This window comes from Ixodes scapularis, unplaced genomic scaffold (genome assembly GCF_016920785.2).
Source record: "Ixodes scapularis isolate PalLabHiFi unplaced genomic scaffold, ASM1692078v2 ptg002371l_1__unscaffolded, whole genome shotgun sequence".
Classification (NCBI taxonomy): domain Eukaryota; kingdom Metazoa; phylum Arthropoda; class Arachnida; order Ixodida; family Ixodidae; genus Ixodes; species Ixodes scapularis.
The window spans coordinates 195,529-222,672 of NW_024610243.1; the positions used below are offsets into that span (position 1 = coordinate 195,529).

A 27,144-nucleotide genomic window follows, 5' to 3' on the forward strand; every position below is an offset into this window, starting at 1 on the left:
GCACCTTTGCAACGTCACGCCAAGGTGGAGCTGCGGTTAATTGGTTCTACCGCGTACCACAGCACCTCTGCGACGTCACGTCACGGCCGTACGGCTGATGATCAGTGTTGCCATCCCTCTAGCAGATAGTTTCGGTTTCGCCGTAGACGCCCAAAACAAAACTATGCCCAATATCGAGAAAAATATTATACTTCGTGATTCAGGGACATTGCTTTATCTTAGAACAGTAGTAATCCCAAGTTAAAAAAATATTGACCAGAATTGCCCTTGAAAGGATGGCCCAATGAATAAAGTAGCATGCCATCCATTCCCACCCACCTACCTTCCTTAACGAGTGCACTGTCATAAAATGCTTCCTTCAAGGACCAACATCAGACTGCACTAACCCGTGCGAGTTGCAAGCTTCATACATTTTTTTAATGACAGCGTACGGGCCAGCTACAGAGACTGAATCATCTAATGCTGTGAAGCCTGCAAAGCCTTATTGAATGCTAGATATGGTTTGTATGGCTATCTATCTATCCTAGAGCACTGCACGGGCCTACTTTTTGAGGCCTGGCCCGGGCTAGCTGACTCTTAGTCTTACCCGACCCGAACCCGACCCGACGGGATGACTACCTGATCAGGCCCAACCCGGGCCTGATCAGGTAGTCCAAGAGACCAAGGTGTGCCTCATCTCTTAAATTCAAAGATGCCATTGGGGGGTGTTGGTGCATTTGATTCGTTTGGCCTAATTGGCATGAAAGACGCTGTCAAGACGTTTTGTGTCGGCAAAAAAATGTTAATGTCAACATGGAGATCATAATGGCGCTCATTCAAAAGATGAAAAGTTTCGAGACATTACAGAACATATGCAGGTCACAGATTCTATGCCGTACACTATGAACTGAAGTCACGATAAATTAAAAATTTTAAACATCTGTGTGTTTCCGGGCTCAAACCAGGCCCGGGCTTGGAAACTATCTGTGCTACGTGGCCCAGGCCCAGCCTGGGTCCGGAAACGACCTGTGCTACTCAATCCGGGCCCGGACTGCGGGCCGGGCTTGGCTTGGCTTGGGCTTTCGGGTTGGCTCGGCCCTGTGCAGAACTCTAATCTATCTACCAAAATAGGTTCCTTACCCCATCTGACCGGTCGTCATTTCGAGCCTACAGTGTGCCTGTCGTGGCTCAGTTTGTCTGCAAGGGAAGCTTCTACATGGCGTGTCAGAAAAGTTTCAAGATAAAAGATGTCCAGGGACCATGCTATCAAAAATGAGAATGGAACAGGTCTCAAGAACAGGAGGGAGAACATTACAACGAATAGGTCTACAACATTGTAATAGCGTGTCATGATCATTAGCGAGCGAGTAGTGTATGGGAGCTTGGAGAAGAAGGTCAACGAGCGAGGGGAGTGCCGGAAATTAGGAACTCGGCCGAAAACCCAGAAAGCTCAACCACACCTTATGCACAAGTTGTTGGAAATTCGCAGGAAATGACATTTACAAAACCATCCAATCAAATATTTTGCATGCAACTTTCGCTCGTTCTATCGTAAACTTAGACAATTCGGGTGCCCCACAGCCTATTTTTCTATTTTCGGGTGCACTGTTTCAATTAATTGCTGAAACCCTGAAATTAAGCTCAAATTTGGATCATTTTTTGTTGAACCTCATTATGCAGTGGCTCCAGTTTAGCATAACAGACGCAATAATCTGGCTTATAGCGCCGCTATACGGTAAAGGTGGCTAAGGAGACGCACCCGGGTGGCGCCAAGAGCTCATAAACAAGGCCATGACAGACAGACAGACGTGGTTGAAGCGGGCCCACGGCATTCTGAATAGCAAAGTAATACCAGGTCATTCTTTGAAACATATTAATCTGTTTGTCACTGTGGGTGCCAACATTTCCACATACTGCCACAACAAAACACATTTTAAAAAGGAATATGCAGCATTCCAAAAACTCCAGAGCCCTATGTTCTATGCACATCCGTCGAGACAGGAGCTGTGGTCCATAATAAAAATAGCTACGTAGGAATACTCGTCATTTCCGCGCTTAGGATTCTTTGGATGGAAGTAACTTGATTGGGTGTGAATGATGGTTTCTTGACAAAGACGTTACCAAGGAACAATTGCGGGTTTAATTTACTTATAGTCTGTCAGTTGGTAAGCTCTATGAGGGCATCGACAACATTGCCTTGGTGCTCACGCAGCTTGAGTTCTGCAAGGTGGCGAGGGATTTCCATCTCTTGAACCTGAAATGCAATACAGTTATTAATTCAACAAGTAAATTTCAGTCTGTATTAATTACAAAAGTGGCGAACCATGCCTTTGCACTGGAACAGCATCACGTCATTCTTGTAATTATTGTGACTAGCAACATATCAAGGTGCCTCGGACAGTTAGAAAATCCTATAAAATGGTAAAAGAGCACTAAAAAGACGAAGGACACAAGGAAGACATGTAGATACACAGTGCTATGTGTCTGTACATCTCTTTCTTCTGTGCTTTAACCTTTTAACTCTGTTTTACCATTTCATTTACCAACTAGCCCAACTTATTCCTCTTTTTGAACCCTGACTTTCTGCTTTTTCCTTTTTTGTTTTAAAAGCCACATAAAAACACACAACTTATATTGTAAAACCTAACTTAAATTTGAATCACCTACACTTCACCGGGGCATAAAACACCGCAGATACTGTTTTTCTTTGGTATTGAGCTTGATTGAAGGCTCGCTGATGCACACTGCTTCGTTTTCTTCTATGATTATGGTTTCGAGAATCTCTCGTGCATACTGGTTCTTGTGTTTTGCGATGATGGTGACGCTGCTGAACTCTGCACTGCATTCACAGTTGTGGCAATGGGCTGGTAGATGACCTGCTGTTGTGCCTTTTAGAGATGCTGCGTGTTCCCTTGTCCTGTCATTAATACATCTGCCGGTTCGGCCAATGTAACACTTGCCACATTATAAGGGAATATGATATACAACCCCCTTTTCACATGGGGCATATCGTGCCTTCTGAGAGAGTTGCAGGTTTTCATGTGGTTGGTGTACTGTCACTTGTGCAGTGGACTGCGTAAATTACTGGTCGATCTTGCACTTGAGGCAGAAAATATTGAAGAGAACCACACTTGCAAAGGCTCACAAATGCACAGTTGCCGTGTTGCCTACTCCACACCTCGCCATAACTGCTGGTTGTACTACACTGTACGATGGTAACCGCACGGCCGCACAGCGTCCATTTGCAATCCACGGCCCCGTCACGTTCTCGCGCATGCGCAGGCATTTGCCGAATCTTTGCCAAACTTTCTTTCCAAAGTTTGGCATGTGCCGAACTTTGCCGAATCTCAACTTCGGCAGATTCGGTCCATCACTAAAGGAAAGTTGCACTCGACATTGAAGTTTCACTAACACAACAAATTAGACGAAATCAAGTCCCCAGGACAAAACAAAACTGAAAACAGCAAGTCTGCTTGCGACGACATTGGTGCTACGCAACATACGCTCGGTTCAGTTAGCAGCCCGGCGAATGCAGTCAATTGGCCCAACCAGACGACTCCAGATTCTACGATATGCTCGGATGAAGACGGACGGCGCTGTGGTCATTAAAACGGCTCCGCAAAGGAGGCGCAACTTAGGCTAAAGTTGTTCGACGCATTGCTGTCTATCTACGAGGATCACGGTGGAAACAATTTCTTAAATTCGTTGCTATGGTAGGAACGTTCGCACCTGTATCTGGAACTGAACATTTGACCCACATTGCTACTACACCGAGGGACCGAATTAGTGGAAATAAAACACAAACATTTATTGCTGTTAGGCCGACGTGCAAACAGCTTATTCTGTCAAGCAGAAATCTATTCTGTGAACTTCTTTCCATTCCATCTTGGGCTCCTCTCTCCCAGATATTGGGGCTGTGGCGCTGCATTTACTACGTTGCCTAACACAGTCCGGCGAGGTGCACTGGACAAACACGAATGCTTTAACTCGACTTCTCACCGAGTCCTAGGATGCCCTGCGAGCTAACCAAATCGGAAACACTCCTGCAGCTTATCCTAGTCCAACTAGTCCACGCGTTAACACGGTTGCGGATCACAATTTGCCAACCGTGCTTGATGTTCTGCTCACTGTTCGTGCAAATTCAGCCGGACTTCAGTTGTCGGTTCGTTGAGTTTCCAGCCGGCGAGCCTGTCCGATCAGTTGGAAAAATGAGCGGTGAAAATGAGATGACAGTAGGGAACTGGAGAATTCCTAAGATAAAGTTGCAAACGACGAGAATAAATGGATGGAAGTGGCTGTACAGTCAATATGAAAAGGGAACAGTACAACCGGTCAACGGCTTAAAATGTGCTCCAGTGTTGCAAAAACTCTGGTATCGAGAGTGACTAGCTCAATCCTACTTCCTCAGCTGGGGAGTGCTCCTGCAGAAAGTTATTGCTCGGCAATCATGATTTTTTTTTTCAAGGCATGGGTAACAAAGCATTTTCTTTTTGTATTTCACAGAAAATATACTACTTTCAGTTGTATACATTGTAGTTACCCTTACTGGATGTTGCACAAAAATTTTATGCCTTACGGCTGTTTCTGGCTGGATAGAGAAGACCTCTAGCCAGTTTTCATGAAAATAGAGATTTATTCCTAGAAAACTATGTTTTACCCTAAAAAAAAAAGGTGTATGTAAGGATCGACGAGGGCTCCGCGGGTGGGCCGCAAGCACCAGGGAGATTAGGCTGGGAGTAAAGCGTTGGTGTAAACACTTCCCCTGTTCGGCGACCTCGACAGACAAGTGTACTTTGCGACGCGAGGTTTGGAACGCGCGTTTTCTGCCGAGAGAGTCTGAGCGTACATTCCGGGCCCGGAAAATAAAGTTATACCACCACCACCACCAGAACGCAGTAGCTCTGGCCGGCGCTGTTTACACGGTGCATTTACATCAGTTTAGTTTTTCTCGCCCAAGTGTGGGGGGGGGGGGGGGGTTGCGGCATAACGGCAACGTCAGACCGCATATGGCGGAATGAATTACGGGATGGCTCACTTAGTCTGAGCTAGCCACACTGGGGTCGGTTGTTCACTCTGCGAGAAATGGTTTTGCTTGCATCCGAACCAGCCCGACCTTTGACCGTGAGATGTACGCAGACCGTGGGTTCCCACCCGGGAGTATAAGCAATTGCCATGTGGCGAGAAAGTGAGCCGATTGGTTGGCAGCGGGAAACGCCTGTCTCACGACGCATCGAGGATTCGCCGGTCCACCAAAAAGGGGACGGACCAACGAATGACTTTGATAGGAAACTCAGCGAGTGAGTTTAGTTCGTGCTGAGGCTCGAGAGCTGTTGCTCCGTAATCGAGTCAGGTCGTGGGATTCCAAGGGACCTTTGTCCCCGTAATCGGGACGTAATCCCAGGAGCCAGCCAACTCCCGAGCTTGGATAGACTAACACCCGACCACCTCTTTCCCAACCCCGTGCAGGAGAAGTTACCATTCTGCAGTATTATTTCCCTTTGTATTTCCATTCGCTACAAAGTATTAAATTGTTTCTTAAAAGTAATTCCCAAGTTCAACCGAATTAGTCGTCGACGGCCAAGGGAAGCAACTTCGTCTAAACGCAAGACCTGCCCAGCTTCCCACAACGAAGTCTTTCACCCCATCCGGACCTGGCAACCCGGACGGCGCAAGGAGACCGAGCGAAAGAACCCTTACTGTGTATTAAAAGGTAACTGCAAAGAAAAAATGTTTTTTTTGTACAGCCTAATTGGAACAAGCGTGTCACAAAACAAATTTTCCGCGCAGCGGCCAAGAAGCTGACGCTTCAATTCAGGGTCCATATTGTGTGCAGTTCACACAGAACACAGAAGCTACAAAAGGTTGAGCTATGCACACAAGATTAGGGATGCCGCAAACTTTTTTCGAATCGAAGTTTCGATGATCCAATCAAGCGGTTCGAAAGGTTCGAAAGATTTCGATTTTTCGAATTGTCTACATCGTAACATTCGACGGAAGTCGAATTTTCAAACTTTTTAAGCTAAGAAGTTTGACGTTTTTCGAACCGTCGAACTTATTACGCTAAAAAATTCGATCTTTTTCGAGCTTTCGAACTCATTGCGCTGCAAAGTTCGATGCTTGTCGAACTTCCGAACTTGACTGACCAAAAAATTAGATGAATTTCGAACTTATTTATCGAGAGAATTCGAAACGTTTCGAACTTTCAATTCCTGAAAAGTCAGAAGTTCGACGAACTTCAAACTTTTAGGGTCAAAGTTCGACATTCGTCGAACTTCGAAAGACCAGCGGAAGGTTTCATTTGAATTCAAGTAGTGAGTTACATTCGTAATTTTTTTTTCTTCTTGAACATTTACATGCGGTGCTGCGTTCCTTACGAAAGGCAATGCCGTTCGTTTCAATGTTCTGACATGCTTATTCAGTTTTAAAGAAATAAATTCCCGAAAGGGCGAGGAAGGACGACGGGTTTTTGACGATTATCGTTTGTGCCAGATTTGAAGCGCGCTCTAGCCGAAGCGATTTGTGGTAAAGATGTTATACCTTCTTAAGAATGATCTATGTATAGCCTAGGTAAGTGCCGTCTTGAGATGTGATTATTGTTATTCAACGTAAGTTTCGAACAAATGTCCAAACATGTATCTACATGCAATTATGCCCTAAACTTGATATTTATTTTCGTCTAAGTTGTTTGAGGTATAAATTTAAATTAACACCACAGACAGTACATATCATTGCCATCTGCAGAATACAAAATAATGTATTTATTGTTTTTTCACGCTAAGGAATAAATTAACTCATGGCAGAAGATTTCTAATAGTGTTCAAGTTCAGCACGTCATTAAAAGAAAACTTTTTTTTTTTTTCGCTTCACATTCCTGGGACGTGTTTCTTTTAGCCTGTACACATTTTGGTAAAAGAAACTTGTTTCGAAGTTCTGAACCTCTGAATATGCAAGAATAGAACGCTTCCGGCGAATTCTTGAGTTTTTTTTTTCTCCAGCTTTTTATCCCCAAATTTATTTATTTATTTATTTATCTTTTTTTTTTACTATTGGCACTGGTATTTAGGTCGAAAAGACATAGCTTTGAACTTCCGAACCACTAAGCACATGACAAATAGTGCCTTCTGACAATGAGTTTCTAACAATGACCATCTACGCAATCTTTTATGCGGTGAAGAGCGACAGTAGCTATACATATGCATAAATAATTTCAGATTAAAATAAGCTCGACCGCGCCCTTTTTCCCCGTATTGTTTTCTTTAACAGTCCGAAATATCTGGAAAAGGAAAAAGAGAACTGAAGCCCCCCCCCCCCCCCCCCCCCCCCCCCCTATCCTCTTACCCCCCGTTTTTCCTCTTCCGACGCCACTTGTATGGTAGAACGCTCCTCAACCTCAAGTTGTGTCGGCTTTTTGCGAGGCGATTCCTCCGTCCCAGAAAATAAACCTCCAGGACTATTACAAACTTAACTTACTATATGCCAGCGTCACTCAGGCGGCGTTCGATCGGATTACTACCAGGTAGTTTACCAGGTCGCTTCAAGGTTTTTCTGAGCATCAACCTCCTGCTCGTCCCTGGCCGTTTCGAACTGGATGTGTCTTATAAAACAGTTTTGTTCGTGATCACTACTGCGTGATGCAGGTTAAAGACCATCCCCCCCCCCCCCCCCCCCCTTCCCCCCCGGACTGGCGGTCAGAATTTCTGATCCATGGTCACACGTCACTCTGCATTGGCAAATATTCCAGCACATCCGGGTCACTCGTCGTCTCATTTAATTGCCTGACCAACTTCGCAAAACCAAATATCACACCCTAACTTTTCTAAACTTGATTTTGTGAAAGCCAGTGAGTTGTGAAAACGTTATTTGAAACAAACTGTGGAGGAACTTGAAAACCGGACTTCGAACTTTGAAAACTTGGACTAGAAGGGAATTCAAAATCTTCGAAGTTTTTTTTTTTCAAATTTAGCGTTAAGAGAAAATCGAAAGCTTCAAGCTTTTCGAACTTTATGCAGAAAGAAATTCGAAATCTTCGAATTGTTCGAACTTCATGTCTATAAAAATTCGAAGCGTTCGAAGTTTTCGAATTTTATATCCAAATAATTTCAAAATCTTCAAATTTATCAAACCCAAAGTAAAAAAATATTCGAATCCGAAATTTTAGAAACCGTGAAAGCTTCGAACTTTTCAAATTCGAAACTCCACTGTGATCGAAAGTTCCGAATTTTTCGAATTCGAACCTGGGTCGGTACGAAAATATCGAATTTTTCGAAATCGAACCTCAGTTCGCTTCGCAAATATCGAAACCTTTCGAAATCGAACTTGGGGTGGTTCGCGACATCCCTACACAAGATGCACCGTGGGTCGAGACGCTCCTTTTTGTGATTGAATCTCTTACTCTCTCTTCATTCCTCACTCATCTCCAATAAGTACCCACCCTTGTTAGATAATAAACTGATATGACAGAGTGCTGCAAGGTCTCAAAAAGACATACCGTAAAATCCTGAAATAGCGCCCACACTCGATAGATCGCCCACTCCGCTTTTATGTTCGAACACGTGTTTCCCTCGAATACTGATAGGTCGCCCACCTTCCAAAAATAGCGATGCCCGAAGGTTGAGAAAGGTGCCGGAGGGTAGGGGAGAAGGTTTGGAAAGCCTAGGATTCCCTTCACAAAAAGAAGAGGCCACACACAATAAGGGAGATAAGATAACGGAACGAACCCGGAAAGCGGTCAAGGTCACTTATTGAATGACTTCAGGAAAGCGTTGAAGGTCACTTAGTGGTTGTCGTCAGATCGCCCGAGAACCCCAGAAAATCTTTCGACCAGCAAACTGTGAAGACGCTTCTTGTGTATACTCGGGATGAGGTCCAGCTATACTATCCAGAAGAAAGTGGAAGTCGTGGAATGGCACCGCAAGAACGGAGCTAACGTGAGCAAGACTACGCGCCATTTCGAAGTTGACCGGAAGCGTGTACGGGAATGGAATACGAGCTACCAAGTACTTCTACAACAATGCCATGGAACGAAAAAGTTGAAGAGAGCAATAGGTAGGGGACGACCCGTTTTTAGTGAAGAAATCGACGACGCACTGATGGACTTCCTGGAGACTGAGAGATCCGCCGGTCGAGCAGTCAGAAATCGCCTGCTTCAAGAGCATGCGCGGAAACTGGCAGAACAGATGGGCCTAGGAAACTTCCAAGCGTCATGCCAGTACATAGCTAACTGGAAGAAGCGATTTAATGTGTCTATGCGGGTGGGGACCAACGAAAGTCAGAAGCTGCCTGCCGACTACGTTGAAGCAATTACGGTGTTCCGAAAGGCTGTGTCAACTCTGCGCCTGGAGCACAACTACTCGGACTACAACATAGCCAACATGGATCAGACTATGGTCCGGATGGATTGCCCTGCTGCGAGAACCAACAATGCTGTCGGCGAGTCGAGTATTCGCATCGCCAACACCGGCTGTGCTCGGCGAGGGATGACGGTGGCCTTGCGCGCGACGGCAGCGGGCATCAAGCTACCTGCTTTGATCGCACTGAAGGAGCCAACCGGCCGGATTCCCCCCAGAGTACTCTTTTCTCTAAGGATTCCAGGTATGTTGTAATTAATCACCATTCAGGGTATAAATGTCGAAACAAAGCCTTAGAAATACGTAAAAATAAGGCTGACAGCATTTTTTTTTTTTAAATAGAGCGACTGTTGCGTCAAGAGGTTGTGGACTTCGTGGCTCAGGCGTGGGCCTGCGTCTCCGAGGATACCGTGCGGAGTTCGTTCAAACGGTGCGGAATATCCACAAGGCTTGATGGTTCCGAGGACGGCGAGCTCAACGACCGTTTGGCTTCGGTAACCAATGGACCCGAGGATCCCGAGAGCCTCATTGACGAGGCGTTAGATTTAATCTTCGATAGCGAAAGCGATGTGTCGTTTGACGGTTTCAGCGATGAGAGCTAGGGAAATAAAAACCCACGCTGCTTTGGCGCACGCGTTACTCGATTTTTGTTTGTGATTTTGGTTATTAAATACTGAAAGATCGCCCACCCCACTTTTTTTGCCAATTATCTACGGCGAGAAGGGGGGCGTTAATTCAGGATTTTACGGTAGTACCATTTATGACCAAACACAAAAACCTGGAGATATGCATTGAGTTCTTCATTATTAAAATGCGCAATAATGTTGTCCCCCCCCCCCCAAAAAAAAAGATTGTTTACGTCAAACAGTATGTATCGAAAGCATGATACAAATGCTATGTTAATCCTGGTGGCATGAGCTACTGCGCAATAACAAAGCATGCGGCGAATATGTGACCAGTTGTTTGTTGGAGTGATTAGGTACTTTTAGCCCTCATACTCCGTTTCAACTTGAGATGAACTGCAATAAGTACTAAGAGCCACCGCAGGCAATCCATAGGGAAGGTGCCACCTGACCTTGTGGTTTGAAAGAGCAACGTGCAGAGCGTATGAGAACAGAGTTTAAAAAAAATGGGTTCGGGTGACCGAGCAGCTAGCTAGACCAACTCAGGCACGGGAGGCAGCTATCAATCCTGGAATAAACCCGAGAATCGTGCCGAAGTGTTCCTGCCTAGAAGGCTTTCACTTTTTATAAAACTCGGCTTAAATACAGTAGGCATCTGTAGGAGATGACATGATCACTGTGAGAGGAGTGTGCTGCGTTCAGAAGTATTCTCCCCCCCCCCCCCCCCCCCCCCCCGCACAGGAGACAAGTCCCTTCCTTAACTCCCAGGGATGCGCATCACATGGTAACAAAGTCGCGCCTTTGCGCGGAGCCGTGCCGATGTAGGCATCCCAGGGGAATGGGACAGCTCTTGCCCAGGCTGCAAAAACAGTCCCCGCCTTGGCGTGGGACCTCTTTGCAATTGGTGGTATTTTCTTTGTGTGTCTGGCAACTTTACTTATTTTTTTGCTTAGCGGGATACCAGCGGTGACATTGCGATCGCCCAACTTGTTGTGGCTTGCGCTGTTGCGCACATCATCCGAGGCACTCGATGGAGTCTTCGATATTCATCGATGCCGTCCTCAAGCTGCTCTTCACATAGCCGGTTTTGGATTGCACCTTCTTTGTGTTGCATCCACCCATACAAGAAGCATCTTTTTAGGAGGAAGCAGTTCGTCATGTTCTTTCATCTAACAGTGCTACCGCTATAATCGCGTATTGCCACTTCACGTGCGCCTTCATTTTTCTATTTTTGCCACCACGCACCGAGCCCCGCTAGTGAGAATGCGATCGCGAAATGCATCTGATAACACTGACAGTTCTCTCGGCTTCCCGCCATTCGTGTGAAGGCTTGAGTCGGGGAAAGAGTCCCGCTGGTTCCGCCTACAGCCTCATCATCTTGGGAAAAGTGGCACAATTCTTTGAACAAGCCACCGTGCATACTATTGGTCAGCCAAGTCACATGACCTCCTGCTTTCGGTTCTGAACTTTCGACCACCATTACTTTGCCAAGCTGTTGCTACGCTGCAGCTAACAGGCTACCTTGCCTGTGGAAAAGTCGGCCGGAGAGCCTTTCAGTGTTTGTTCCCTCTTGAACGGAAAATGAACTTCGGAGGCATATTTTGCTTCACCAAATCGGTCGTAAACATTTCCACCCGACAGGAGCCGCAAAGTAATGTGATGTAGGTGCTCTGTACAGAGCTCTCCAGTATGCAAAAAGACAGCTGTTTAGAGCGAGTTATGCACTCTATTCCACCGTAAGCACGAGCGATGTAATAGCGAGCACAGCACTGCTGACTTCGTATGTACACATGCCTGTGCCATGGAAGTAACCTTCCTTCAAAATGGCCTGCCTGCTCGTGTTTGGAGCATCGGCGTCGCTCCCAGTTGTGGGTGCGTCCGGAGGTGCAGAGTACGCTCGCTTGTCAAGTGTGGCGTACATGCTCGGGTACCATGCTTCGTTTCGCAGAAAATTCATAGCTTGCAACACTCGTGGCTGCGAGCGTGTGGATGTAGCTATACCTCGTTTCAACATAAGTGCGAGAGAAACCAGTGCGACAAGCACGAGTATGCTTTTTTCTCACCATACATTAAGATTAAGTAGCGAGTGATCTGAAATCATGGAGAATATAATTTTAATTTGGCAGTTTGATATGATGATTAAAAACAATTTCTGATTCCTGTGAAGCCGAAGGAGCGGACAGGTACCCACGAGACACTGACCGATAATGCAACTCGGTAGGGACGATTATCGAAATCGCTTTTGGGATCCACGGCTGGACGAACAGATCTAGAGCAGCGTCAGAGCAGTCGGATGCAAATGTGGGCTCTAATTTAGGTCATTGCCACACTTATATGACGAGTAAAGGTCCACACAATCGGCATCGCGCCGCTTGAGCTGACTGAGACATCGAGACGCTAGGGAACATTCAGAGGGTGCCTCCATCGCATACCGGAAGTTAGAAATGGGGTAACGAGGGTTTTTTAAAGTAGGAGCGAACAGAATGCGCCACTTTTGCCAGATACAGAGGCTTTAGTTCAGCCGATATCTGACGTCACACACATCCCAACGGGAAAAGCATCCTCCATGTAAATACCCCTCTAGTTGCTGGTGGTTATGTGCACAGAGGCTTCGCTTGCTTTTTGAGTGACCTTGGCCGCTTTGGTAACCCTTAGGCAGAAGCATGCATCAGTAAGAGGAACCAAATACTGAAGCGCAAACACAGAGGAGGGGTAACTGTTGCCTCCTTCCCATATAGGGGCCTTAGGGCTAAGTCGACTATGGTGCTACCTGTCACAGGGCACACAAGACGAGTACTACAACAAAAACACGAGTGAGACTTGTCCTCTAGGATTGACACAACGAGTGACGCTCGATCAGTACGCAAGAGGTCACTGAATCTTCTGCCCAAAAAGTTTCGTAGGCAGCATCCCTCGTTTTAGACCTGAAGAACCTAGCCTCAGCCAAGCTAGTTTTCAGTCATTTAACGTGTCTAGTCTTTTGAGTTGTGGACCAGGGTAACAAAGTCCGGTGCAAAAAGTACTTCTTTCCTGAGCAACAAGCGCTACCTGACAACATGTCAAGGAACGATTGAGTTCTGTGGGCAATACAACAAACTAAAAGCACTGGCAGATTTTAGGAAATTCTGAGTTAACTCTACAAGGAGATTTCACACCTACTGTCCTGGCAGAGCAAGCCTAATTTGGAAGTAGCGATCCCACAATTTATTCTGACCTTGCAGTTGTGTGGCCTGTTACAACATGACTGAGCACATCATCGCAAAGAAAAAGATGGCCACAGCTTGCAAGTAACTTCCTGAAAATAGGGCAGGGTATGTCTGATACTTGAAGAAATTTAGTTTTTCACCGTTCCAAACTGCCTAAAACAAATGATCTTGCTGATTTTGAGAATTGCTGCGAACGACAGTGCAAACGCCCAACTACCTGTGGTCGGAGCGAATGCTGGAGAGGAGGTGACATCGTCCAGCATTCACTCTGCTATAGTGGAAAGAGGTGGAAGGAGCTTCCCCTGAACTCTGAGCCTGCCAATGAATATAGTTTGGATATTATGCAAGAAGACAGCTCTACAGCATTGTCGAGCATTAAAGGGCTGTGGCTTCATAATCCCAAAAAGTCTTAAATTGCGAAACATCCTAGTAACTGCAAAAGTTGTGCACTATTTTCGAAAGAGACATGCAATGAATAAAAGAATCCTGATCGAAAGTATTAATATAAACAGTAAACCAAACTGTATCAGTAACCTGCCAACATTGCTGAACGAGACAACCAAGAGCTTTATAGGTTTGTGATTGTCCCAAGTGCTGCACTGTTTTCTCCTCCAGTTGCTCGTGGAGAGTTCTGTCGCGACTTCATTTTTTGGGTTGAGTTACAGTGGTTCGAGAAGCTTGTTAAACTTCCAAAATTTTTCCCAGACGATTCATGCCACGGTACCAAGTTTATTTTATCTTTGCTCTCCCCAATGCATAAAAAGTTGGCCTCAAATGTCGTTGAAAAAATATAAGTATACATATGCAGGATGCCTTCAACGAGCAATAAGGGATGAAAGTTTTTCGAACGTCGGTTGTCCCGCTTTGTGGGTTTCATGTGAGGAGGGATGATCGAGATGTGGGGATTAGGTAGAGTCGGGGCGGCCGGCTGGTTCTGTGGATTTTCCTGTAATTAGCTGAATGGTGGAGGGTTGTTGTTGCCTTCAGCGCTTTGGTGTCATGATGACCGACTTGGCACACCTGAAGGTGAATTGTGGGCCTTCCTTAGAAATAAGGAAGGCAAAATAGATGTTGCCACTGAAATTGACATTATACAGTGCAATCCACTTATAACAATAATGAGAAAACTAGAAATTTCAAACGTTATAAATGATTATTATTGTATCTGGACAAGAAACTGATTGTTTCTAGTCTAGAAACTGATTGCTACAAGTGATAGATTGTTGCATCTGGTATTGTTATAAGTGGATTACACTGTATGCATGGGTAGTCTCTTTTTATGTTTCTGGTGAAGCACCGTACAAGGATGGTAGGAACTCGAAGGCTTTAATCTACATAAGCCGCCTGGCTTGCCATGGCCAGTTCGGTCACCGAACTCGTGGCACGGGCATCAGGCTAGAGCTCCTTGTCATTGTCTGGCTCACCCGTGGAGCCTGTGGTGTAATCCGGCTGCACAACATCTCCTTCCCCCTACAAAATTCAAGCTACCTGGAGTCTTTCTCTTGTGCATTGACCGTCAGGGCCCCACTGAGTAGTCAGCCAGCTCCGCTTCCGACCGGTCACGAGAGCTGCCGTCTTCCGTTGTTGGCTGCCTCGTGCGCTCGTCAACCTCCGTTCGACCCTCGGGCTGTTGCGTCTGGCTGTCCCGTTCTTGCAATTGTGGCACTTCTGTAGTGTATCGCTTTTGCAGCCTACCCCAGTGCCACCGTTGTTGCCCATCTGGCGTATTCAGTGTGGTCATTCGCCTCCCTTGCGTAGGTACCACCGTCCGTTCCCAGCAGCCCTCTGGGACCGAGCTGATAATGATGTGACAAGACATACGTTCCCGAAGCAAGTAGCAAGGATTTGTTGGATGGGGACAATAAAAGGGTCACGCCATCCTCTGGCTATTTGTCACCTGGAATGTAGCCTCTTTGTTTTGTCCTCGGTTGAAATCCCAGCAGCATCTCTGCCGGCGACTTGCTGGTCTTGATTGAAGTAGATCAGCAACAAAATAAGAAAACTTTGAAATGCGATTTGGCAGTGTGTCTCGCTTGTTTTACTTCAGACCTTCTTTAAGGGCATGAACTGCCCGCTCCGCTAGCCCATTCGATTGTGGGCGATACGGTGCTGTTGTCATATGACACACATGGCTTTGTTCTAGAAATCAAGCTATCGCCGTACTTGAAAACTGGGGGTGACTGTCTGATAAGGGGGTTTCAGGCAGGCCGAGACGAGCGAAGATTCTCCTGAGGGCATCAATGGTAGTACACGCTGTTGCCGTCTACATTGGTACAGCCCAAATCCACTCTCTCCAAATCAACCAGGACAAAAACCATGTCTCCGTCGATAGGGCAGGCGACACCAGCGTTTCTTAGACTCCGGCCACCTTGACGGGATCTGCGCCGCGGCAATTGGCCAACACTGCACATACTTTGGGCAGTCCTTTACAAGTATCTCAATGTCTTGATCTAAACTGGGTACCACAAAACTGTCTGGGACAGACTCTTCATTGCTGTGATCCCAAGATGGGTATCGATAGTGTTACTCCTTCAGTATGAATGCTTTTGCAGCCTCTGGTAAAACCACGCGATGACCCCAGTAGATGAGATCGTGGCTCACCGTAAGCTCGTTTCCACAGGCGAAGTACGGCAAAAAAGGCTGCTGATCCGTGGCCAAATGCAGTGGCCAACCACATTGGATCTGTTCTTTCACCTGCCAAGGGATCTTGTCTTGGGTGGTCAGGGCTGCCAACTGCTTGGCCAATAGGATCCCGTTGTCTAAGTCCCGAGTGTACAGCACGTATGCTATGAGCTCTGCACTGCTGTAATCCTCTTGTCTTGGCGATGGCAAACAACTAAGTGCATTGGCATTAGCATTCTGCTGTACATTCCGATAGTGGATGTCACACTGGTACGCTGAGAGAAGTAGCGCCCACCTTTAGATTCTGGCTGCCGCCATTTGGTGAATTGGCCGCTTCAGATGAAACAACGCCGTTAGTGGTTCGTGGTCCGTTACCAGAGTGAAACAGTTGCCAAAGAGATATACTCGAAATTTCTAAACTCCAAAGACCAAGGCCAGGGCCTCCTTTTCCAGTTCCGCAGATGTCAGGATCCTTGAATGCAACGATATCGGGAGATTTCTTCCATTGATGCGATGCGAGAGCACCGCCCCGAGGTCATGGGGTGAAGCGTCGCATTCCAGCCGCGGCTGCTTCGGAGAGTCGTAGTGGAGAAGAAAATCCGCCTCGTTCATGGCGTGACTGGTCTCTTGGACGAACCTTTCCTGGCCTTCACCCCACTGCTAATGCGCTCCTTTTGTCAACAACCGGTATAACGGAGCCAAGGTCATTTTCAGGTTGGGTAAAAACTTGGCATAATACAAGACCAACCCCAGGAAGGATTTCAGCTCGTTCACCGATGTCGGTCTCGGCGCTGCCGTCACTGTTTCAATGTTGTTTCGCTGAGAGCGCAGACCCATGGCATCTATCTTGTGTACCAAAAACAACACTTGTTTCCCTCTGAACCTGCATTTTGCTTGGTTTGACTTGAGGCCATTGTCTCGTAGCCACTAAAACACCCGCCAGAGCGTCGACGTATCGTTTTTTGATGCACGGCTACGCAAAGACATTATCAATTTTCGGCAGTGGATAGTGCTCCAGGTGTGCAGCAGACTGTACAGGTAGCTTGAAATCGCCTTACAGTCTTATCTCACTGTTCTTCTTTGCCGCTGGCCCCACTAGTGTGGCCCACACCAAAATGTGATTCGAAGAGAATGGTTGGGTTCTGCAGAACTCAACCGTTCTGTACCTCCCCGTACAGAACGGTTGAGTTCTGCAGATACCTTTTCACATAACGCTTATGGCACTGGGCGCGCCTCACAGATGCCGAGGAGGAGAGCTTCTTTCTTGTATATCTTCACGGGTGGGCCGTCACAGCAGCCCCTCTTTTAAGATGCCCAAAAACTCTTCTAGCAAATCGTGCACATAGGCATCTTTGCATAGCACGTTAATGTGGGGTACATTCCCACTTCCAGCAGAGACACACCCGTGTAGTTCAATGCTTGGATCATGTCACAGCCACAAGGTGAGGGTCCTCTGCAATCTACGACAACCAACACGCTCCTCACTACCGTTTGGTTGTGTTCAACGCTCGTGGGAATTCTACCGAGCACCGGCAGAGGCCCCAGGAAGCAAGACAAGCGAAGGGGAGTCTTCTTCAATGCAGGCCACCACTTCTAGAGTCTCTTGAAAATGTTCTCGAGAATCATGCTCACCGGCGATCCAATGTCCACAAACATGCGCAGCTTCCGACCTTCTCGCGGCAGGTCCTGGCATACTTGTGAAATGCGGAGTTGTGGTGCTGGCACTCGTCTGCCGCATGGTGGGTGTCGCATCTCCAGGACAACTTGCGAGGATAGACTACGCCAGTACCTTGTCTAGCAAATCAACAATTTTTGTGCCGACTTTAGATGGAATGAACACCACCACCTCCGTGTATGGAACCTCTTTTCCTCGTTGCTCGGGCGTTCTTGCCGGCTGTCTCTGATGAAACTGCAAGTTCTTCAGTTTCTTTTAGGCTCATTTCGTAAGTGCGAGTAAGAAACGACATGCCTGGTCATCCCGGATGCTACGGACGATTCAGTCCCGCATTGTGCAATTTAAGGTCTCGCCAAAATTGCAATTTTTGGCAAGACTCCGCAGATCAACTACGAATTCTGGAACCTCTTCTCCTTCCTCTTGTTTCAGCATAAAAAACACGTAGCTGGCAGCCATTTCTTTAACTTGGGGATTATAGCATTCTTCAAAGTAACTCACAACTTTTTCGTAGCTCAGGCTGTTGACAGACGTCAACTCGCAGCGCCCTTGCAGCATGCGAACGATGTTGTTGCTGAGCGACGATATCGGAAGGGCGCGGCACTTCCCCGGATTCGTAACACCATGGCCTTCAAATAAGCCTTCGGGCGTATCTGGTACATACTCCAGGTGCTCGTTGTTTCATCAAACTCAGGTGGGCGTGACGCCATCTCTGCTTGCTTCTCAATTTAATGTGGTTCCGTCGTGAAAAAATCTACATTAGTCATTGCCACTGAACCACCTTACAAGAGTGGTAAGGACCCGAAAGTCTTATTCTACGTAAGCCGCCCGGTTTGCCATGGCTGGTTTGGTCACCCGAGAGCTCGCAGCCCGCGCATGGGGCCAGAGCTCCACGTCGTCGTCCAGCTCAATCGTGGAGCTGTGGCATAGTCCTTCTTAACCCCCCCCCCCCCCCCCCCCCCCCCCAAGATCCTGATTATTAGCAGTTATGTACAGTCGGGGACGAAAATCCCCAGGACGCGCGAGCTGCGACTGAAACGCATTGCTGTGCTATCTGCCGGTGGGTTGTCTGGTTTCGAGATCACACAAAAGTGCATGCGCATCCTACTTTGCCTGCAAACATGTGTGTTTTCCCGTTCTTCTGCGGCGCGGCGCCTAACTCGGAATCGGGCGCATGGTACCGCCCGGAGATAGGGTTTACCGACATGGCACCTATAAAGCAAGGAGTCACGGCAGCTCAACTGAGCAATAAGCTCAACTGGTTAGAAAGCAAGCTGCGCTGACACGGCAAAATTTGGCGCAATGCCGCAGGCGGTACCTCCAGTTTCGGAATGTGTAGCAGACACTCGTCAGCCGCAAGCGCTATCTCCGAGGCGGTACCACGCGCCCGATTCTGAGTTAGGCGACGCGCCGCAGAAGAGCGGGAAAACACACATGTTTGCAGGCAGAGTAGGACGCGCATGCACTTTTGTGTGATCTTGAAACCAGGCGACCCACCGGCAGATGGCAGAGCAATGCGTTTCAGTCGCAGCACGAGCGTCCTGGAGACTTTTGTCCCCGACTGTACCTCTGTGCCAGAATATACCACACCTCTTTGCATGAGATCAAAGAAAAAGGATCCTTGTCTGAGTCTACGGGGAGCACTAGAGGAGAGCCATGTTTAGCACGTGCAAAGGTCAGTTGATTTTTTCTGGCCTAAAAGAGGTCTGACCCAGCTGTCCAAGTACCCCATGCATATGAGATAACATTGCTCTAAGATTAGTCAGGGTGGCTGCAGATCTGAAATTGTCTCCTCTCCATCGGAGCCTGACGATAGTCTTTAAACGGTCCCTAACGTAGCAGCTCAAAATAGCAAGCTTTGGAGAGCGCTCTACTTTGCAGTGTTCTTCACGTAAGTGGACGCCCACAGATTATGTAAATATGACATATGCAAGTGGTAAACAGGAGTGAAAGAGGTGGCTGGAATTTACTAAAAAAGAGCAGAAATTAGATGAATGCAACTGGTCAAAGCCAGGCTCTATTCAATTGTGTTGCAATATGTAAATTAAAATAATAAAATAATAAAATGTCTTTCAACCACCACTGAGTCTGACATACCCCAATTTTCAAAAAAATTTCAATGCACTGTAGATGTCACAAGAAATTAGTCCCAGCATGCACTGTGTGAGTAAAAAGAATGACAAGCAGTCAAAAAAGCTTTTTTGAAAGAGCAACACGTGCTTCATCCAAAGGTATAGATGAAAACTGCCTGTCGCAGTTATCCCAAGTAATAGTCATTGTCACATATTCGCAATTTTCTTCAACTTGTTAGAAATTAAGCACCATAGATGATGTCAGAGGCAAGTACATTTCATTAGACTGATGGTTCTAATGACAATGTTTGAGTGCTGCCAGAGATTGGAACAAACTCGATACATTAGGTGCTCAAACTAACTGTGCCACTATAAAACATACATTGTTGAAGGTATGTGATAAAATATACAAGCAATGGGCGAGCTGGTGACAATTCATTTTTGAAAAACTTCGAGACTGAGCAAAAAAGAAAAAGGGGATTCTGCGGGTGGTGTCCCCTTTTTTCTGTTTTCCTCACTCTCGAACTCTTTTAAGATACTTTCTTAAAGCATTCTAATTAATTCAAAGGGCTGATTCATAGCCTCTTCCCCATATCTTGTTCCAAGACACATCACCACCTTTCCTTGATGTGTTTCAATGCACACTCCATAGTTCTAAACCAAGAACAGTGACACCACTTGCATGAGGAAGGTGCAGTCACAACTTACTGTTGAAATCGCCCTTGAATTTTTTGTGTGGACGGCGACAAGTCATGAACACTGATTGGGTTGACGTGTGGTTCTAACCCTTTGGGCACGTTCAACCTGCATGACCTGGTAACAGAAGTAGCATTTCTCTCGGCCCCCGGTTCAAATGGAAACTGACATTACTGGCTGAGTAACATCTGAGGTGGTTGCATATACACAATCCTGCATGGATGTGACATGTGTCATGTTTATGCCTTCTGCGAGTAAGACAATCTCTCACTTGACGCCTTCGTTCTCAGAAGACCAACATCCATGTCTAAGGCTTAGACGAGGGTTACAATATGAAAACACACTTTAGAAGGGTGAGACTTACCAACCAATGGCACAACGGCCCCAGAATTCTGACTTTGGTAGTATGAAGACCTGTCCGGCTGTCCTTTGTTTGCACTCTGTTTTTTCGGTTATTGCTACTACCTATACCCATGTAAATAAACTAGACTTTCAGTCTGCTTCTTTGTGTCCCACTTTCGCTTCGGGCAACGAAGTCAGCCTGAGCCCCGGGCCTTCGGACGGGCGACAGCAAACCCCACCTCGAACAACACTTACGATCAATTCGACGTCTTCCTTCTTTATGACTACCTTCGCCAGTTCCTTTTGCCGGGCTGCCTTTTCTGCTGTTTCTTTTGAATGCCTGTCTCCGATAAGGGACATCGCCTGAAAAAAACACACAAAGTTCATTAGTGATTGCTAGGTTACGTATAGATTGCACCCTTCTAGGCTGAGAAACAGTATCAACTAATGCTTAAAGCATTACACTGTCTAACCTTCAAGCGTTGAACGTTTACTTAAATGAGCCCAATATTTTCGTTAGTGGTCCAATCTTTTTTTTTTTCTCAGTCATATTTGTTGGAAGGTGCGGAAAGCTTGGCTTCCAAAACTTAACAGGGATTTTACTAAGAGCAATGACAATAATGCTAACTTCCATGTGCTTAAAAACAACCGGCAGGCCATAACTTTGGTGCACAAATAAAAGCCGAATGATCACTGTAAGGGAGCCCCAAGTCTTGCCCCAGAGTATGTGAGTTTCACTCAACTCCCCAGGTGGTGTGAATGAGAGTTTCTAAATTTCATCTCTCTCCACACGAGCTCGTGAAAAAAGAACAAGAAACACCAATGGCTAGTCGGTCATTTCCTGCTGTCGCAACATTCAGTTGAGTGCCGTGTTTCACAGCTAAGCTCTGGCCCTGGGGGAACCTAGAGCTCCAAAGCACACTGTTTAGCACTTGAAACATCTACAAACATTCATGTCAAACCACAAATCGTCACATCGTGGTTCCGGCTAAAGGCCGACGAGTAGTCAGAAAGGAGGAAATTCTCCTTCTATTCCTCCTTTCCATTTGTGAAAGAGGCAGACCCTTGCCCTTTCTGCAGAGAGCAGCTCAGAGACCCACTCCTGTGAAAAGAGGGGGAGGGAAGTGTGCGAGAGGGAACGGAGAGAAGGAAACTGGGAACCTGTTTGTTCCAGGCAGAAGACAATTCTGTAAGTCGGCCTTAACTGAAAATACTTGTGGTGGTAACATAAAAATCTCTTCCTCGACGATGCTGAAAAGGGTTAATGTTCCGCTGCAGAAATTTGTTGCGGCTTCAACCGAGGATGCACCCACTATGGTCGTCAAGGATGCAGGCCTTTTCCCGAGAGGTCTGCAAAGAAGGCTTAGGAGAGTGCCGTCTACGACATCTGCCTCAAGATAAATGTTGCTTTTCTGCGTGGTTTCGTTCGCTCCAGGAAGTCGGAGCGATTCGGACACAGATGAAGATGCATCTATTGCCGTTTCGTATACAGCTGCGCAGTCACACACGCTTCTTGAACTCCGGCAAGTGCACTTCCCAAGTTGGAATGACTGGCTGTTGTATGCATGCAGCAGCTATTTGAAATTATGTGTGTGGTCAACAACGAGAACTGCACAGCCAGACCACAGCAATGAGGCAAGCCGTTAAAAAATGGAAGTAGGACGTGAACATGGCTACCACTAGCTTGTTAATTCACCACATTCGGTGGGAGTTGATACCACGAGGGCGCCACCAGTATTTGATGCCCCAGTAGACTTCCGGTAGTGTATTTATTTATTCTTCAGCATTGCACAGCGGTCGGGTAAGAAGTGTTTCCTTCAGAAAAGTTTCTGTAGTATGTTTGTAAGAACATTAGTGCATTGTACAAAATAGTGCAAATAACAAAAGGAGAGACAAATGGAAAAGAAGAGGAAAACCGGAAGCGCGCAGGGGTCCGCCGATAGGGGGTGGTAGTGAGCTTGTTTGCAAACAAACATCGGTGAATAGGTAATCTGAACGGGTTGAATGACAAAGTTTACCTAAGTCAAAAACAAAGTGAATGGGTTGAATGACAAAATCAACAAAAAGAATTGGTTGAATGACGAAGTCAATGACAAAGTGACAAAGTACACACTATGACACTGTAAGGTGTTGGATCCAAAAAGGATAATCTGAGCCTAATTGCAGCTAAATATAAATAACTTTTTGTGTGTGAAAATCCTTTTCTGTCCTTTTTTCTTGTTAGGCAGTTATACCTGATATATTTCAAACCCATGCACACGAAAAGGGTTTCATGTTACTTCTCTTGCACTGCTAGAAATGTAATGAACTGTGATTTTTATTTAAAATTTTTATTTATTTAACTTTCAGATTCAGGTACATTCTAATGTCTAAATAGTTGTCATTTTCTAGAGCTCCTTGGAAAGTAACTATGCTTGATGTATGGCAAGTTTTACATCTTTTTAGCAAAATATATAAAAAAACCTAGCATATAGCCACTAGTGGCAATTTCTTTTAAACAATGCATAGAAGTCAGTGCGCAATGTCAACTACAATTCTCTGCCTCATTTTATCTCTGGCGTCTTTTTACACTTTTACACGTTTTCTAATGTAAGCATCAGAAAACAATGCTGGTGGGTGGGCTAGGTTCTCATTGTTTTATTTGGGTCACCTCATATTCTGGTTTATTTCGTCAACAGCCAGGGGGAAACTCGAGATGTATTAAGGTGGCAATTAAGCATATTAGCACTACTAATTCATACGAATTGACGAAAAAATGGTCATTTACCCTGCCCTTGGAGCAGTCAGTTCATGCTTCTTGGCTATTCATCTAAAACCGTCTCTCAAAAAATTAGTAAAACTTCATAGCAGACACCTTCCTTCGTGTCCAAGAGGCTGTTTCGGCAGTAAATCGCACAGAAATACCAGGTTCCCTGTCCCTCACCCTTCGGCATCCCGTTTCCTTCGCATCCCGTTTTCTAAAGCCAGTGGCTGACGTGACAAGCCATGTCAAACTTTTGCATCATCTGCTCCAAACTAGTATGGGCACGCCTTGCCAGGGGGAGGGGTGGCACTGCGTAAGCGTGGCAAAACTTCAGCCGAACAGCCCCATACTCCATTCACCCCTACCACAACAGGGTGGCAGAAGCTATGTACTGGTTGGACTAGTTGCACGTCTATCGTTCACCGCAACGGTAACCGTTTCCCATATCCATGGCAAGGAGGGGTTAGGTGATAAAGGGTAGGTGACAGGTCCGGCAAACATGTGGCTCCCACAGTCCTGTCAGCTCTGGAGTAAACATAGTATAGTACATAAATACATCCCAGTGTGGCCGTCATCTCATCGGTTATCTGAGCCATCCAGTGGGCTCGGGACTTGTGATGTTTGCCTCTATTGGATGCCCACAACATGACATTAGGGGAGCGGAAACAAATCACAGCTCTTCGCTCATTTTATGTTCGTATGACGTTTCCACGAAGCGACCAAATTGAACAAAGAGCATCTGTCTCTGGGCTAAAACTCTCACTGAAGCTGTGTTAACAAGTTTTGCATTGTTGGAACTTAAAATCATTAGAGCAGCAGCCAACGTTTCATTAAGCAAGGTCTGTGCAGAAGTTATTTGTACAGCTTGGCATCGGCAAGAGGAGTCGTCATGAAGCTGGCATGAAAGGGCCATATCGAAAGTTGCGAAGAGGGGGGGAGAGGGGGGGAGGAAAAGCAAAAAGGAAGTGAAGACATTCTCTGCCTGCCGTAAAGTTCTGAGAGAATGCCCGCCCCCGAGACATCACCCATCCTGTTTTTCTGGCTAAACATTTCTAACATAAAAATTCTGAAACATTGCCCACCCCCCAATTCTCGGACGTCAAGCGATGTACGACGGGAATCGCATTTGCTGCGCGACCTGCTGTACCGGTATGTCTGGTAAGCCAGTTCATAGCGGGTTCCCACGTTTTTGTCCGCTATCTGCATGCACGATATTGGCTCCCGTAACACACGAGCTGTTCCCGTGTGTATATTGCATCATGAAATGTGAATCTCCTGTGTCCGCGATATCCGTTCCCGTGACATGAGAGTTTCAGCGGGGTTCCGCGTTTTTGTCCACGACCTGTGCGCGTGATATTGATTCCCGTAACGTGCGAGTTGGTCCTGAGTATATATTGTGCCGTAAAATATGATTCTGCTGCATTCGCAATCTGCGGTATTTGTTCCCGTAACATACGAGTTTGTAGCAGATTCCCGCGTTTTCGCCTGCAAACTGTGCATGCAATATCGGTACCCGTGACAGGCAAGTTTGTAGCAAATTCCCGCATGTTTATTGCACCATAAAACTTGAATCTGCAGCGTCCGCAACTTGCGGTATCCTTTACCTAGACACGGGAGTTTGTAGTGAATTCCTGCGTGTTTATCGCACCGTGAACTGCGGTATCAGTTCCTGCATCACTGGTTTGTAGCCGGTGTCAGGCTGTTTATCCCTAAGTTTTTATAAAGTTTTGCAGTGGCATCCCCAAAGATAGCCCACCCCATAATTTTGACCATTTATCTCTTCATTATGGGTTGGCATTCTTTTGGAACTTTACAATAAGTATGGGGATGCTCGACATTGCCAATTGGAAGTGCTCCTTATTCCCGTCTAACCCTATTTGACATCAAAACGGACTTGTGCCAGGGGCCACATAAAATAGCCTCGCGGGCCACAAGCGGCCCCCGAGCCTAGAGCTGCCAACCCCTGGTGTAGAGGAAAAGGTTGTTATCAAAGGAAAGGCATATTCATCTTCCTATGTCTTGGGAGTGTCGGAGTGGGTGTGACAAAGGAGGGAGAAAAAGTGTAAACCTAAAACACCTCCACATTAGCAGTAGTTCAATGTTCTTGTGTTTTTCCGGCCCGCTAAGTGGACGCCACAGCTCACACAGGAAGGAAAATGACTACATTCCTTCTTGTCACTTTCTCAGTAACCTGCATAAACATTCTTAACACAAACTCTCTAGACAAAGGTTAAATAGTGGTTAGATTATTCATTGCACTTTCGAACGGGATGTGTGCTTTTTAGAAGTTATTAGAAGTGCACAAGACACAATAGAGAAAAAAAAGAAGACGACGCACACCGTATGATGTCGCTAGAAATTAAATAGTGCGAAGGTTAGACAAAGGACAGAACATGTAGACAGGACAAGCGCTAACTCACAACTGTCTACCTACATGTTCTGTCCTTTGTCTAACGTTTGCGCTATTTAATTTTTATATCATGTATATCCAACTAGCCCACCTCAGTATTCTAGTATGATGTCGTCTTTTCTCCCAATTTCAAGTATTGTGCGGGTTTCCACCCGTAATCACTGTAAGTCCCATTCAGCCCCTTTTCTCGGATACGCTATTGTCTCATTTTTCTGCAACAGGATCCATCAATTTCGGGTTACACAGATTACGGTTTTCAGCAGCCCACCCGCCAGATCTGCATACAGCGTCGGCAAACGCCGATGCTGTGTAGACGCAAACGTCTACACAGCGGCACGCTCACAGTCACTAGACTACGAAGGACGATTCAAGCAATTAGAAAGCAAGTTTCTACGTACACACATGATGTCTTGGGAGCGAATTTCTTTGTCCTCGGCATAATCCGTGACTTTCTCCAGGTCAGCGGCGCCGCTATCATGCTTGGCGACCTTTTTCAGCGGCTTCTGCTCTTCGTCTCCCGCGGCGTCCTCGATGTCGTCCGACATTCTTCTATTTGGACAGGTCCTATATTTACGCACAAGAGTGGCACGATAAGTACACTTCGTCAAGTTAGACCCACTAAACTCGCAAAACTTCGAGAAGAAATCCCTGACAAGCGCGTGCTTCTTCGCCGTACTCCACACGCTGGCTGCGCTTCAGAAGGCCGCCATGTTGTATTTTCTTTTGAAACAACCTTTGTGGACCCTAGCGGCATAAAAGTGAACAACGTAAATAAAATAATGTCTTGTTATAATACTCTGTCTTTAAAACCAAACAAACTGCAGGGCGAAACAAGGAGACGCCAGGCTCTTTAAATCGACCGGAAAATTTCCTTTCACGTTACGACTTTGTGCAACGTTGCCCACAGATGGTGCTTTTCTTTTTTTTTTTTTTTTTAAATTTGCGAAGAGCGAACTTACCTGAGGAAAAAGTAAAGAAAGAAAAAGGCTTAGCTCGTATTGGGGAGCCTAGTGCCACTAAATAAGCTACGCGGCTTATTTAGTGGCTCTAGGGGAGCCTACATACCACTGATCTCTATGACAATTGCTGGATCGCGCTTCCCCGCTTGTTCGCTGCAGCGCAAGTGAAGCCACCGGGCTGCACTCGCTTGGGATACGATTTGCCGTTTTTGCTAGCCTTTGCTGCGGTTTTCCAGCGTGCTGACGACACGTTTTCTACTCGTTCGTCGTCATTGGCCGAAGAAGTTTTTTGAAGACTCTGTGTATTGTTGAGACTCGCCGTTGTGAACACGTGGAAAAGTTTACGAAAGTGCAGTGTCGCCGGAAAAAGGCACAACGCGTCGAAAGGAAGGGCTGGCGGCGTGTTCAAAGCATCCTTGGCACGCCGAAGTGCCGTGTCTCTGTGCCTTCGCGCGCTTGGATACCGGCCAAGA

The 27,144-nt window shown here is 46.4% G+C and overlaps 2 protein-coding genes across 2 annotated transcripts; one reads left to right on the forward strand and one right to left on the reverse strand.

Annotated features, from left to right (window-relative positions):
* Positions 1-2,104: 2,104 nt before the first annotated feature.
* On the reverse strand, positions 2,105-26,420 carry LOC115316987 (huntingtin-interacting protein K). Its single transcript, XM_042288371.1, has 4 exons — positions 26,366-26,420; positions 26,111-26,276; positions 20,815-20,922; positions 2,105-2,233 (listed from the first exon to the last, which is right to left on the reverse strand). The coding sequence occupies exons 2-4, from the start codon at positions 26,255-26,257 to the stop codon at positions 2,138-2,140; spliced, it is 351 nt and encodes a 116-aa protein (XP_042144305.1). The 5' UTR covers positions 26,258-26,276; positions 26,366-26,420; the 3' UTR covers positions 2,105-2,137.
* On the forward strand, positions 8,483-9,763 carry LOC115327077. The gene has a single exon (XM_029988011.4). The coding sequence runs from the start codon at positions 8,838-8,840 to the stop codon at positions 9,579-9,581; it is 744 nt and encodes a 247-aa protein (XP_029843871.2). The 5' UTR covers positions 8,483-8,837; the 3' UTR covers positions 9,582-9,763.
* Positions 26,421-27,144: the final 724 nt, after the last annotated feature.